The following is a 12696-nucleotide window of genomic DNA, read 5'->3' as shown; positions in this document are numbered from 1 at the left end:
GGCTGTGGACAATCGATGACTTTGGACGAATAATATTTTGCCTAACGACACCTCAAACAGACGTGGAAACGGAGGTTGCGTTCAAGAGGGCTTTTTCTTTTCTTTCTTTTCTTTTTCGTTATGTTTTTTGGTCTTTTCTTCCATCGAGACTGGAATCAAGCGTACATGTCAGCTATAGATAATTTAAGTTACTCTGTGTCATGATGTAAAACTGTCTAATTTGGAGAAAAAAATGTAGCTTACTGAAAAATAAAGATTTAGGCACTGTTGACGAGCCACTGTCTCTTTATTTTGGAAGTAAATTTGCCTACTTAGTTTTAATAAATCATGTTTTAAAGGTCCCATGTCATGGCCATTTCTACTGATCATAATTCCATTGTTGAGGTCTACTAGAATAGATTTATAATGTGCAATTTTCCAAACTCACATTGGTTTCTCATACAGCATCTCTGTATAGTATGTGTATTCACTCTCTGTCCTAAATGGCTTGTTGGAGCTCCTGACCCCCCCTCCCCGTGAGCCCAGTGTGCTCTGATTGGTCAGCTCGCCCACTCTGTTCTGATGAGTCCTCCACCGTTACAGCGGAACATCAGTGTTTGTGTTACAATGACGTTTGTTGGCAACCAGAAAATGACACCAGTAATGACAAACAGATGAGAATGCTGCGTGGGGTCTGGGTGCCGTGTTGGCGGGACGTTGCGGGGCTCGCTGCTGTGAGGAGCGGACAGTGTGAGCTGGCTTGCTGCGGGGGATCTGCGAGACAGCGAGACACAGCAAAACCCAGCATGAACCCAGCCCGAGCACACACACACACACACACACACACCTGCAGCCTGGCTGTGAGTCTGCGTGTGTGCTGAGAACGAGCCCAGGCCGAGCCCCACCGGCCGCCGCGTCTCGCCGTCTCAGGCTGAGTTCAGGCTGAGAAATCCGCGGAGCTGCAGCTGAGAAAAGATTGAGTGTGTGTGTGTGTGTGTGAGGAAGTTACGTCACTATACCCAATACGTCACTGTACTTACTACACTATATAAGAAGAAAACAATGGAAAAGAGAAATCTCCAACGAGGCGTTCAGGGGCAGCATAGACAGGTCTTTTCTGTGTTAGAGTTTTACTCGCTACAGGGTGTACTCTGAGGGTTTGTGACTCTGCAGACCGTTTATATGCATACAAACCTTCATAACACAAGGGGACGGGTAATAACCAGAAAAGCATGACATGGGACCTTGACATTTTTATCTTGAAATTTGACACTGACCCAATATAATTCTAAAGAGAAACTGCAATAAAAAAAAGACAACATATATTTTTAAAGCCTTAGTTTAATTATTATTGTGTTGGCAGCTCATCCCTTAAAACAGAAGCCTCAGATTGATTATAATAAGGAGAAATAGGAAGGATGTATTTCAAGCTTGTTATGTAAATCACTTTGGGCAACATTGAGCTCTTTTGAACATGAATACTGTGTAATATATTTTTGCATTTATATTTAAGAAGTACAATATAAGACGAGCACAAGTTTCATTTGTGGGCCATATTCCATTATATTCTTTTAATTTGCTGAGGGACGATTCAAAATTGTCCGCGGGCCGCATTTGGACCCCAAGCCGTAGTTTGGACACCCCTGGTGTAAATAGTCTGTGTTACACATTTTAAGCAAGCCATATTCTGACTTAAAACAAGTTTTACCCTTCTATTTTGAAATATATGGTTAATTGACCTGATTTACACAAAATCAAACTTAAAGGGGACCTATCATGCAAAATGCACTTTTGTACGTCTTTTATACATGAATATGTGTCCCCGGTGTGTCAGGGAACTCACCAAGTGTCAGAAAACACAACCCTCTCTCTTTTCCTCCATACCCAAATCTCTAAAAACGGGGCTGCAACGGAGCTGATCCAGGCCCAATCCCAAACCACTCCCTCGACCCTACCCCTCCGTGACGGAGTGAACTCCGTCTGTAGCCACACTCGCAGCTCAACGAGGCTCCCTCCTGTCAGATGGAGGGAGTAAATACAGCGGCAAGCTTTGGGACAAACTCCCCTCTCTCCGGCAGAAACAGGAAATGCCGTAACTGTATGTAACAACGGTTTCAAATCAGCATCAGTCAGGTAGAGACCGGTCTCAAGTCAGCACCGCTGCAGACTCGCTGTTTGAGGGCTTGATAGCCCACTCCCCCTCCACCCCGCTCCACACTCGTTGGTTTGGAACAGCACTTAATGTGGCGGACCCTCCGCGCAAACGGAGGGGTAGTGTGTAGGGGTAGGGTGTAGGGGTAGGGTGTAAGGGGCGGTTTGGGATTGGGATTGGGCCACAGATTTGAACTTCTCTGACGTCAGAAAAGGGGTGCTCCGCCTATATGGGCAACTCTCCACCGATCAGGGGGATGAGAGGTTGGGCCACGGCCATTGCCCAACCGCTCATTCGCATATAGGCTGTCGGAAAGCTAAATCTCCCCCAGTCACATCTGTGTTTTTGCCTGCTCTTGCCAGGATGTCTAAGGGAGTTAAACGTTGTGCTGTTGTTGGCTGCAAGAATCGGGACAAGGGACTGCATGCAATGCCATCCCTGGAAAAAGACAAGAATCTGTGGCTAGACTTCATTTTCAAGGGACATGTGCCAGAAGACTCCGGCAGATTTCTGCTTGTGTGTTCTAAACATTTTACCACGGACATTTTTATGAACAAAATCTTTTTTCGCCGGTCAACATATCCGTTAAAGTTTAAATCTTCCGGACAAAATTTGAAAAGTGCCGGTCAAAGGTCTTCTTTGTTATTTATTGAGCTTTAAAACAAATGAATAATGACTCTAATCATATAAGAATAAAACACGGAGGACGGAGTCTCTCTTTTCCTCCCCCTCTTCTGAGAGCCCAGCAGCTGACCTCTGACCACGCTCCCCTCTCCTGCAGGGGGGCGTGGTCAGCTGCAGCTCATTTGCATTAAAGCTACGTCACAGAATCAGCCCCTGCAAAAACAGGGCTGGAAAAGAGCAAATAGAGAGAAGAAACTGACACTTGCCTTTCTTTGCCATCTTTTCTTCAGAAGACTTTTGTGATGTAATTCCCTCAATGCAGATCACACATGGACTGATCCATTATTTTTAATTTAATAGGAGGGTAAATGGTATGGCGTGACGGGGTTGAAACAAACTGAGGGACGTGTGTCAATATTGCAATTTCATAGATAATTCAAGTATTTTTTCAGAATTTATTTTTGATCAGTTAAAGTTGACAAGCATATGATTATATTAGCAGCAACATTTTGGGATAATTGGCAATTTTTATTTGTTTAATATTAAATTAATATGTAATAATGCTTAGTGAGGACATGCAAATATGTCTGTCTTCTACTAAGACAACCAATTTTTTAAAAACAAAATATATATATATATTTAGTTTTACATTGTAATGCAAAACAACCTGTTCCATTAATTCATTGCTTTAAAATACATTTTGTAGTTTCCTTTCATTTAAAATTGTTGAAGTAAGCTTGGGTGGCACCCGAGGGCACCCGATTGTTTGTCTGAACACCTGGTTTCTCTTGTGAATTAAGAACACTTGTGTTAGGGCATGAATTAACAATAAATAGGTTATATACAGTATAAAATACCACGTACTGTCCGCCCTCCCATGCCACCCTGGCATGACCTCTTGCCCCCCCTTTGCCACCCCATGTGGCAAAGTTCTAGAACCGCCACTGCCACACACATTTCAAATAGAAATAAAAGCCAATGTAAAAAGATAGGTCTTCAGTAGTTTTTTAAAAGCTTCTATAGAGACTGCAGAGCGGATGTCTATAGGAAGAGAGTTGGAGCTCCACTTGAAAGGCACGGTCACCTTTAGATTTTAAAGGAGACCGTGGGACAGCCAGTAGGCCCTGGTCCTAAGTGACCTACTGGCGATGTAGGGACGGAGAAGGTCACATATATATACTCTGGTAAATTTCCATGCAGGGCTCTATAGGTAATAACCAGAACCTTCAAATCAATTCTGAAACCGGTCGGGAGCCGATGTAAGGATTTTAAAATGGGTGTTATGTGTGTCATCCTGCTGGACCTGATTAACTGTCTTGCAGCAGCTTTCTGGACCATTTGTAGGCGGTTGAGAGTTGACTTGCGGAAACACGTGAAAATGGAGTTACAATAATCCAGCCGGGATGATATGAAAGCATGAATGATCATTTCAAGTTCCGCTAATGACACAACAGACCTGAGCTTCACAATATATCTGAGATGGAAAAAGCATGTACGGGTAAATTATTTAATATGCTGATCAAAATGCATTGCCTGATCAAATGTCTCACCAAGACGTAAATTAGACCGAACAGCTGAGGAAAGGGACCCTATACTCTTTGCAACCTTCGGAGCTATACTGTCTGACACAATGATAAGGACCTCTGTTTTGTCTGCATTAAGCTGCAAAAAGTTATTAGACATCCAGCCGGGATTATCAGGTTTATATGAGACATAGAGTTGAATATCATCAGCGTAACAGTGGTAGGAAATATGACTAAATCTGCTGATAACCTGACCTAAGGGAAGCACATATAAGGACAATATAACAGGACCCAAAACAGAACCTTGAGGCACACCACAGGTAAGAGCAGCAGTATCAGAAGTGAAAGGGCCTAAAGACACAGAGAAACTCCTATCTGAAAGGTAGGAGAACCATTTCAGGGCACTCCCTGAGACACCCACCTGCCCGAGCCTTTCCATCATTATTCTGTGATCCAGAGTCAAAAGCTGCGCTAAGGTCCAGCAGCACTAAAACGGAGCATTGACCTCTATCCGAAGACATCATTATGTCGTTGGAGACTCTAAGGAGAGAAGTTTCAGTGGAATGCTTCTGACGAATTCCTGATTGGAACTTATCTAAAATTGTGTTTGCAGTAAAGACAGCAGTAAGCTGTTTGGCAACAACTTTCTCTAACACTTTTGAAATAAAAGGCAGCTTGGATATAGGCCTGTAGTTGTTGTGAACGTTTGGATCTAGGTTCGTTTTTTTCAGGAGAGGCTGAACTACTGCGTATTTTAGTGAGCTGGGACACGACCACATTTCAGGGAATTTGCATGTGCCAAAACATATTTAAATGAAGAGACATCTACACCAACCTGACGAAACGTGAGCAGGGTTTACTGAAAGAGCTGCATCAGCTAAAAGGCTTTCACATGTTCTTCTGGAAAAGAAAGGAAAATCTGAATTTATTTATTTTTCTTAATCCTAAAAATGAATCAAATGCAAATATATTTGATTAATAGATATTTTTATAATTAAAAAAACAAAAGACTGAGATTTTCACTTTTTTCCTCTTAACTCTTGTATTAACAAGAAAAACCCCAACATTTTATTTTTACATACATGTAAATGTGGCACTCATCTCACATCTTGAAAATAGAAATATAATTTACTACAAACTCAACCTGTTAGCTTTTCTTTTGTATTTTGTATTTGAATGTGTTTTATTTCCTTCTTCAAACTTTCATTTATGCATTCAACACTTTGAGACTTAGTCAAAAATAAAAGACCTTGAAAATAAAATAGGAGGTGCTTTCTCTCTCTCATGCTTTACAAGAGAAACAACAACATACAAATAAATCAATATCGATATTCAACAAATATTTAGAGCAAAGTTTACATTTCCATGCAGAGAAATATGAGTTGAGGTTAACAGAAATCCTCCTGAGCAGTGACAGCCTCCATGGCTAAACAGACACAGGAAGGAGCGCCGCCTAAAGAAACTCCAACATCTACAGAACAACTCATGAGAAGATGTTAAAGCACATCCCATAATGTTTGATTGACAGCTGATCTCTGTGCAGTGAAGACATGAACAATCAGCTCTCAGCAACAATGATGGACACACAATGAGTTTAAGAAGTAGAAGAGTTCCTCAAATGACTTCAGGCTATTTCAGTTTACAAAACTCAGCTGTGTCTCCATGAGGATAATAAAGACAAACTCCAGCATGTAGCGGCTGAGTGAATGTGGTCTGGACTCTGTGGAGGAGAGTCATGGTTTCAGAGACGCTGTAGAAGGACAGAATACCTGCTCTGTGATCCAGGTACACTCCTACTCTGGAGGACAGAGGACCTGAGACGGGAGTGTAGATACTGTTGTAACTAAATGTATAACTGTTTTGGTTACACTCTAAGGACCAAGATTTGTCATTGAATCCAAATAAACTTTCAGTCCCATCCCCTGCTCTGCTGATATTCTTGTATGTGACTGCTACATGTACATAAACTGCTCTCCCTCTCAACTCCACCTCCCAGTAACAACGTCCAGTCAGACTCTCTCTACTCAGGACCTGAGGCCATTCAGTGAATCTGTCTGGGTGACGAGAATAACCCTGATATTGTTCCATGTATGTTGCTTTTCTGCTCCCCTCAGATAATACCAGCAGTGTGTTTGCTGTGTTTGGATCCAGAGTGATCTCCTGTGAATATTGTAAGAACCCAGCTCTGGTGGTGGGCTCTGCTGCTGACAGTAAAACATCCACTTCAGTCGGTGAGACGTTTGTCCATTCCTCTCTCAAGACGTCCTGTAGTTTGTCTCTGACTGCTGACAGCGTCACGTCCTCAAAGTAGCTCAGAGGACGGATGTTGATGCTGGATGAGTGTGTAGGTTCACTGAGGGCTGACAGTGAGGGGTAGCTGTGCAGAAACTGGTTGTGATCCTCTGTGTGAGACAGCAGCTTCAGCTCAGCGTCTCTCCTCTTCAGCTCAGAGATCTCCTGCTCCAGCTTCTCCTGAAGCTCTTTGACTCGACTCACTTCACTCTTCTGCTGGGATCTGACCTGCTGCTTCACATCAGAGCTTCTTTTCTCCATGAGACGGATCAGCTCAGTGAACATCTTCTCACTGTCCTCCACTGCTTTATCAGCAGAGCCATTGACGGCCTCCACCTCCTGCTGAAGCAGCTTCACCTCCTTCTCTCTGTCCTGGATTCTCTGCTGGATGTTTAGTCGACTCCCCTCCAGCTCTCTCTGCCTCTCAGTCCTCTCTGCTTCAGCTGACACTGTGTCGTGGCCTTTGTGTTCGTCCAAAGAGCAGAGATAACAGATACACTGCTGATCAGTGCGGCAGAACATCTTCATCACCTCGTCGTGACGAGAGCAGATGTTCTCCTGGAGCTTCTTGGAGGGCTCCACAAGCTTGTGTTTTTTAAACGTAGCTGCGTCATAATGAGGCTGGAGGTGTTTGTCACAATAAGAGGCCAGACACACGAGACAGGACTTACAGGCTCTCAGTTTTCTCCCAGTGCAGACATCACAGGCCACATCTTCAGCTCCAGCATAGCAGTGATCAGCAGGAGCAGCTTGGAGTCCAGTCTTCTTCAGCTCCTCCACTAAATCTGCTAACATGGTGCTTTTCAGCAGGACAGGCCTCGGTGTGAAGCTCTTTCTACACTGAGGGCAGCTGTGGATTATCTCTCCATCCCAGTGGTGTTTGATACAGTCCATGCAGTAGCTGTGTCCACAGGGAATAGTGACCGGATCCTTCAGTAGATCCAGACAGATCGAACAAGAGAAGGTTTCCCGGTCCAGCTGAACTCCTCCATGCGCCATCTCACCTCTCAGTGATAGTTACGGACTGCAGACAGAAGGTAAAATATCCACTTTCTCTGAACAGAAACAATCTCTGACGGACAACAAATCTCCTCTCCTTCTGCTTTTGCTCACTCAATGCAGAGAATGAGGAAACAGCTTTCTGATTTAACATGTTGCTTGTTACTTGTTGCCAACCTGTGAAGGGGAGGGAACAATCAAATACCTTGATAGGGTGTAGCTCACTGTGTTTGGGAGCAGGAAGCAAGGGGAACGGGTTTAACTGCTTTCAACTAATCTTTGTGTGACAGGCAGGGTGTGTTATCTGTCATTAACAAGCTGCAATAAGAGTATTTAGACATCATTTATGACATATCATCCATTATCTTCAGATTTCCAAGTAAAGTTAATGTTCTTTCCTAAAAATAATAAAAACAATGTGTGCTGTTTATTTTATTACCATGTGCTTGCCTCTTTATTTAAAACTTGTTGACATTTGGGGGGAAATTCCTTAATGCAACTATAGACTCTAGACTCTGGAAAGAGTAGTCGCCGGCCAACTCCATCTGCACATGTCCAGCAATGAGCTCTATGAGCCCCTCCAATCCGGCTTCAGACTTCATCACAGCACGGAGACCGCCCTCATCAAGATCATCAACGATCTCCTCATTGCTGCTGACTCTGGCCGCCTCAGCATCCTCATCCTCCTGGACCTCTCTGCAGCGTTTGATACCATCTCCCACACCATCCTCCTCAACCGCCTATCTGACCTCCTAGGTGTCACTGGCACCGCCCTCTCCTGGTTCACATCCTACCTCCACAACAGGGAACAGTTTGTTACCATCAATGGCTCGAATCCCCCCCCAGCCCCAGTCAATCATGGTGTCCCCCAAGGCTCTGTGCTTGGCCCCCTCCTGCTCACCGTTTATATGCTCCCCCTCGGCCAGATCATCCGCCATCACGGTCTCAACTTCCACTGCTATGCTGATACCCAAATCTATCTCAACACTACTCCATCGTCCCAGCTCCCCCCTCAGTCCCTTGTCAACTGCCTGCACAAAATAAAAACCTGGATGTCATCAAATGTCCTCAAGCTTAACAGCAAGAAAACAGAGCTCATGGTTGTGGCACCCAAGGCACTGCTCCTGAAGGTTGGTGACTTCATCCTCGAGGTTGACGGCTGCTCCATCTCCCCATTTCCTGAAGTCCGCAACCTGGGGGTGGTAGTGGAGTACAGAGTTTCGTGACCACAGAGCGTGTGGACGTTGTGATCAGCTGTTTTAGCGCAGTGCTGCTGTACAGACCGACGTTAACAGCAGCCCTGTCTGTGCACACGGAGACCGACTCTGTCGTCCGGTGATCTAACCGCCTTCTGGAAAAGCTTCACAAGTACGTCGGTACGCAAATGCGCTTTGTGACACAAGTGACGGTACGCATTTCAGATTGTTGCCGCGCATGCGTACCTGCGTACCAGTTATGTGCACCCCTGGATATATCTGAACAACAAAGTGGACAATCCAATGAATGTTAATCTAACTGGGTTTTGATAGATAACATATCTCTTTTTCTTCTCTCAATAATTTTCATTCTTTTGTGCACTCAATCAATATGAATCAAACTATTGTTCGTTTATACATTTTTAGAATGGCGTTTATCTTTTTTGATTATGAGTTCTTATTTTATTTTAATGTATTTGGGTCTACAACAGATGATACAAATGTTTATGTCAGTAAATGTGTACTAACAGAGGCGGGGGTGTTGCTAGGGCTGCTGTCAGACGATCAGCTGTGCGGAGTCATCACAAACGGACGTCGCTTCACGTGACGCTCCGGAGGAAAGGACGTCCCATTGCTCTTAAAACTCATTTCCCTGCTTCTTGTCCCTTCTCGTGGTTTCACTAACCCTAACCCTAACCCTAACCCTAACCCTAACCCTAACCCTAACCCTAACCCTAACCCTAACCCTAACCCCTAACCCTAACCCTAACCCTAACCCTAACCCTAACCCTAACCCTAACCCCTAACCCTAACCCTAACCCTAACCCTAACCCTAACCCTAACCCTAACCCTAACCCTAACCCTAACCCTAACCCTAACCCTAACCCTAACCCTAACCCTAACCCTAACCCTAACCCTAACCCTAACCCTAACCCTAACCCTAACCCTAACCCTAACCCTAAACCCTTGTCTCTCCATGCAAAAGATGCAAGTGAGGGACGCAAGGATCGAAGTTAAGAGAAGTGAGACGCAGATAGAGAATCAGCCCTTTTGAAACAGGGCTGAAACAGAGGGGATTATGGGATGCTGCAATGATCTGTTGGGTGTTTGTAGCCAAACACTTCAGAGACATGTTCTGTATATATCTGAGACCTATAATATATTGATGAGAAACAGTATAATAGGGGACCTTTAAATAATGTGTGATTTCAGTCGAGTGAGAGTGACGAGCCACAAGATGGCAGCGTGTTCACAGAGGAACGATGGAGAGGATGGAACACTTTGACCCATAGTGACACTTTTGAAAATGAATACTATTGATCATAAAATCAATATCATAAAGGTGGGAGGAGTACTCAGTATCTAAGGTATATTTCCTCATGTACTGTACTTAAGTACAATTTGGAGGTACTTGTACTTTCCATTTAATGCTGCTGTGTACTTCTACTCCACTACAATTCAGAGGTAAATAGTGTACTTGTACTCCACTACATGTATTTAATACCTTTAGTGACTTTACAGATGTGGATGAATGATGTGAAATATAATCAAGTGTTGAATCAGACTTTAGTTCCACCTGGAGTAAATCCACAAGCTACCCTGCAGTATACAAAGTCATTCAAACTAGCTGCACCTTTACCAGCTTTGAGAACACTTTCATGATCAATCATTATAAAACATATCATATATATTATTCTGAAATGGACCAATCTGCATAATGACTACTTTTACTGTCGCTACTTTAACTATATTTTGATGATAATACTTTTCTACTTTTACTTGAGGAACATTTTGAATGCAGGACTTTTACTGTAACAGAGTATTCCTACACTCTGGTACTTCTACTTTTACTCAAGAACAAGATCTGAGTACTTCTACTTTTACTGAAGTACAAGATCTGAGTACTTCTACTTTCACTCAAGTACAAGATCTGAGTACTTCTACTTTCACTCAAGTACAAGATCTGAGTTCTTCTACTTTTACTCAAGTACAAGATCTGAGTACTTCTACTCTACTCTGCATAAAGACAGCAACCATCAATACGCGCCAGACAGGAAGAGGCACTTTCAAAATAAAATCATGATAATAAAAAAGGGAAGTATTGGTGTCTGCAGTGCACAATGTTTTATTTTGCTAAACCAAATCCTGTTTAAAAGTGTATTTGAGTCTGTTCCCCCCTGGTTTAATCTACTCTACATGTCTTGTTTGGTGTTCAAATTAAATCAAATGTTTCTGTCTATATATTATATGTTTTCACTCAGTCATGTGTGTATACTTTTTAAGTTGTATTTCCTATTTAAAGATGGTTAGGATAGTAAAATATGAGATACACCGCAGATAACTCATTAATATCAACCATCGATTTATTCTAAATGTCGATAAGTCAACTTCATTACATTTCCCCACATCTTCTTTATTTCTTGTAGGAACACATTACATAATGAAATGATTTTGGCAGACAAGGCGCTTGTTTTCTTTAAGCTATGGATACGGACTTTACTTTAGCACGGGGTTGGGTTATTAAAACATGATGACAACACAGGCTTTAAAGGATTATAGTAAAGTCAGTTAATGAGGATATTGAGCTGGTGGATTATATCTGCAGCAATATGTCGACTTAAAGCTGGTGCACTTCACTTCATGCAGATATATTTCACCACTGAGCTACAATATAACTTTACAAATGTATTTAACTCCACATTTGAGGTACTTGTACTTGCTAGGGCAATATATTGACGTGACAACCTAAATGAATACTTTACAAAACTCATAGAAAAACATATGAATACCTTAAATATGATGTTTTGATGTAGATTATTGAACGACCCAAGAGTTTATTCAAAAACAATTAAAATAATTTACAGAAAAACACATTTCAGCCATTTTGATAACCAATAAGGGTATTTCTTCCAGCTTTCTAAATATGAAAATGTGCTACTTATCTTATTGTATTGCACTAAATTGATCTGATAACCTACATTACTACTTTACAAATAAACAGTTCTTAAAAGTGGGGTAGGTAATTCACTTCAGAAACACTTTTTGTTATATTCCATGGAATGCTCTTAACATCCCGATAGCAATGAATACATTAAATGCTTTGACAATAAATACATAACAACATTTCATCTGTGGAAGCCGTAGTACTGTAAAAAGCACGACCAATCATCTGAGCCGGCCCTGCTAAAATAACTGGATGGCCTACCTGCCTGTCAGCCTTCCATCTGTGCACAAACTTATCTCGTGCACAAACTTATCTCGTGCCCTCATTGGTCATGTGCGCGTTCGTGTGTGTTGGAGAAGGGGCTCTGTAAGGAAGACTGAAGGAAATGGCAGATTTTTTTCTCCATTCTTACATACCTTTAATTATTATTTATTTATATCTTAATCTTCAACATTTCTAACATGTTTTTTGTTGATGGAGGTATTTTTCTTCTGTAAAATTAATTAAACATTCATTTAAATTGTAATTAAGTATTTTTAAAAGATGTTTGGACTTTCTCCACGATTTAAAAAAATAAAAGCCTACCAATCGGATTATTTTTGTTACCGCAGGGATTTTTCTTGTGTGAAATGTATTAATTAATACATTATTTAACTTGCTAATAAGGATTTTTTAAAGATGTTTTATTATTATTTATTTTTTAACCAAACTTTCTCAACGATTTAACAAAATAAAAGTCTACCAATCTGAATATTTTTGTTAACGTAGGAATTTTTCTTGTGTGAAATTAATTAATCATTACATTAACTTAACTTGTAATTAAGTATTTTGAAACCCAAACGTTCTCAACGTTTTAAAAAAAATAAAAGCCTACCACTCCGACTTTTATTTTGTTAATGATTCCACCGGAAGTACCTTTCATCGTGGTTTTACGCAGTTTGACGCAGCTGTTTGCAGACCTTCAGCTGCTGCCACACGGAGCAGAGA

The 12696-nt window shown here is 41.9% G+C and overlaps 1 protein-coding gene across 1 annotated transcript; it reads right to left on the bottom strand.

Annotated features, from left to right (window-relative positions):
- Nucleotides 1–5861: 5861 nt before the first annotated feature.
- LOC117500305 (tripartite motif-containing protein 16-like) lies at nucleotides 5862–7728 on the bottom strand. The gene has a single exon (XM_034153126.1). The coding sequence runs from the start codon at nucleotides 7567–7569 to the stop codon at nucleotides 5908–5910; it is 1662 nt and encodes a 553-aa protein (XP_034009017.1). The 5' UTR covers nucleotides 7570–7728; the 3' UTR covers nucleotides 5862–5907.
- Nucleotides 7729–12696: the final 4968 nt, after the last annotated feature.

Source organism: Trematomus bernacchii, unplaced genomic scaffold (genome assembly GCF_902827165.1).
Source record: "Trematomus bernacchii unplaced genomic scaffold, fTreBer1.1, whole genome shotgun sequence".
NCBI lineage: Eukaryota > Metazoa > Chordata > Actinopteri > Perciformes > Nototheniidae > Trematomus > Trematomus bernacchii.
Note: the sequence above shows the minus strand (reverse complement) of the source record. Positions and strands in the feature narration are given on the sequence as shown.

What these genes read in the sequence shown, in the direction of transcription:
- LOC117500305 (XM_034153126.1), bottom strand. Translation starts at nt 7,569, where the DNA reads ATGGCGCATGGAGGAGTTCAGCTGGACCGGGAAACCTTCTCTTGTTCG.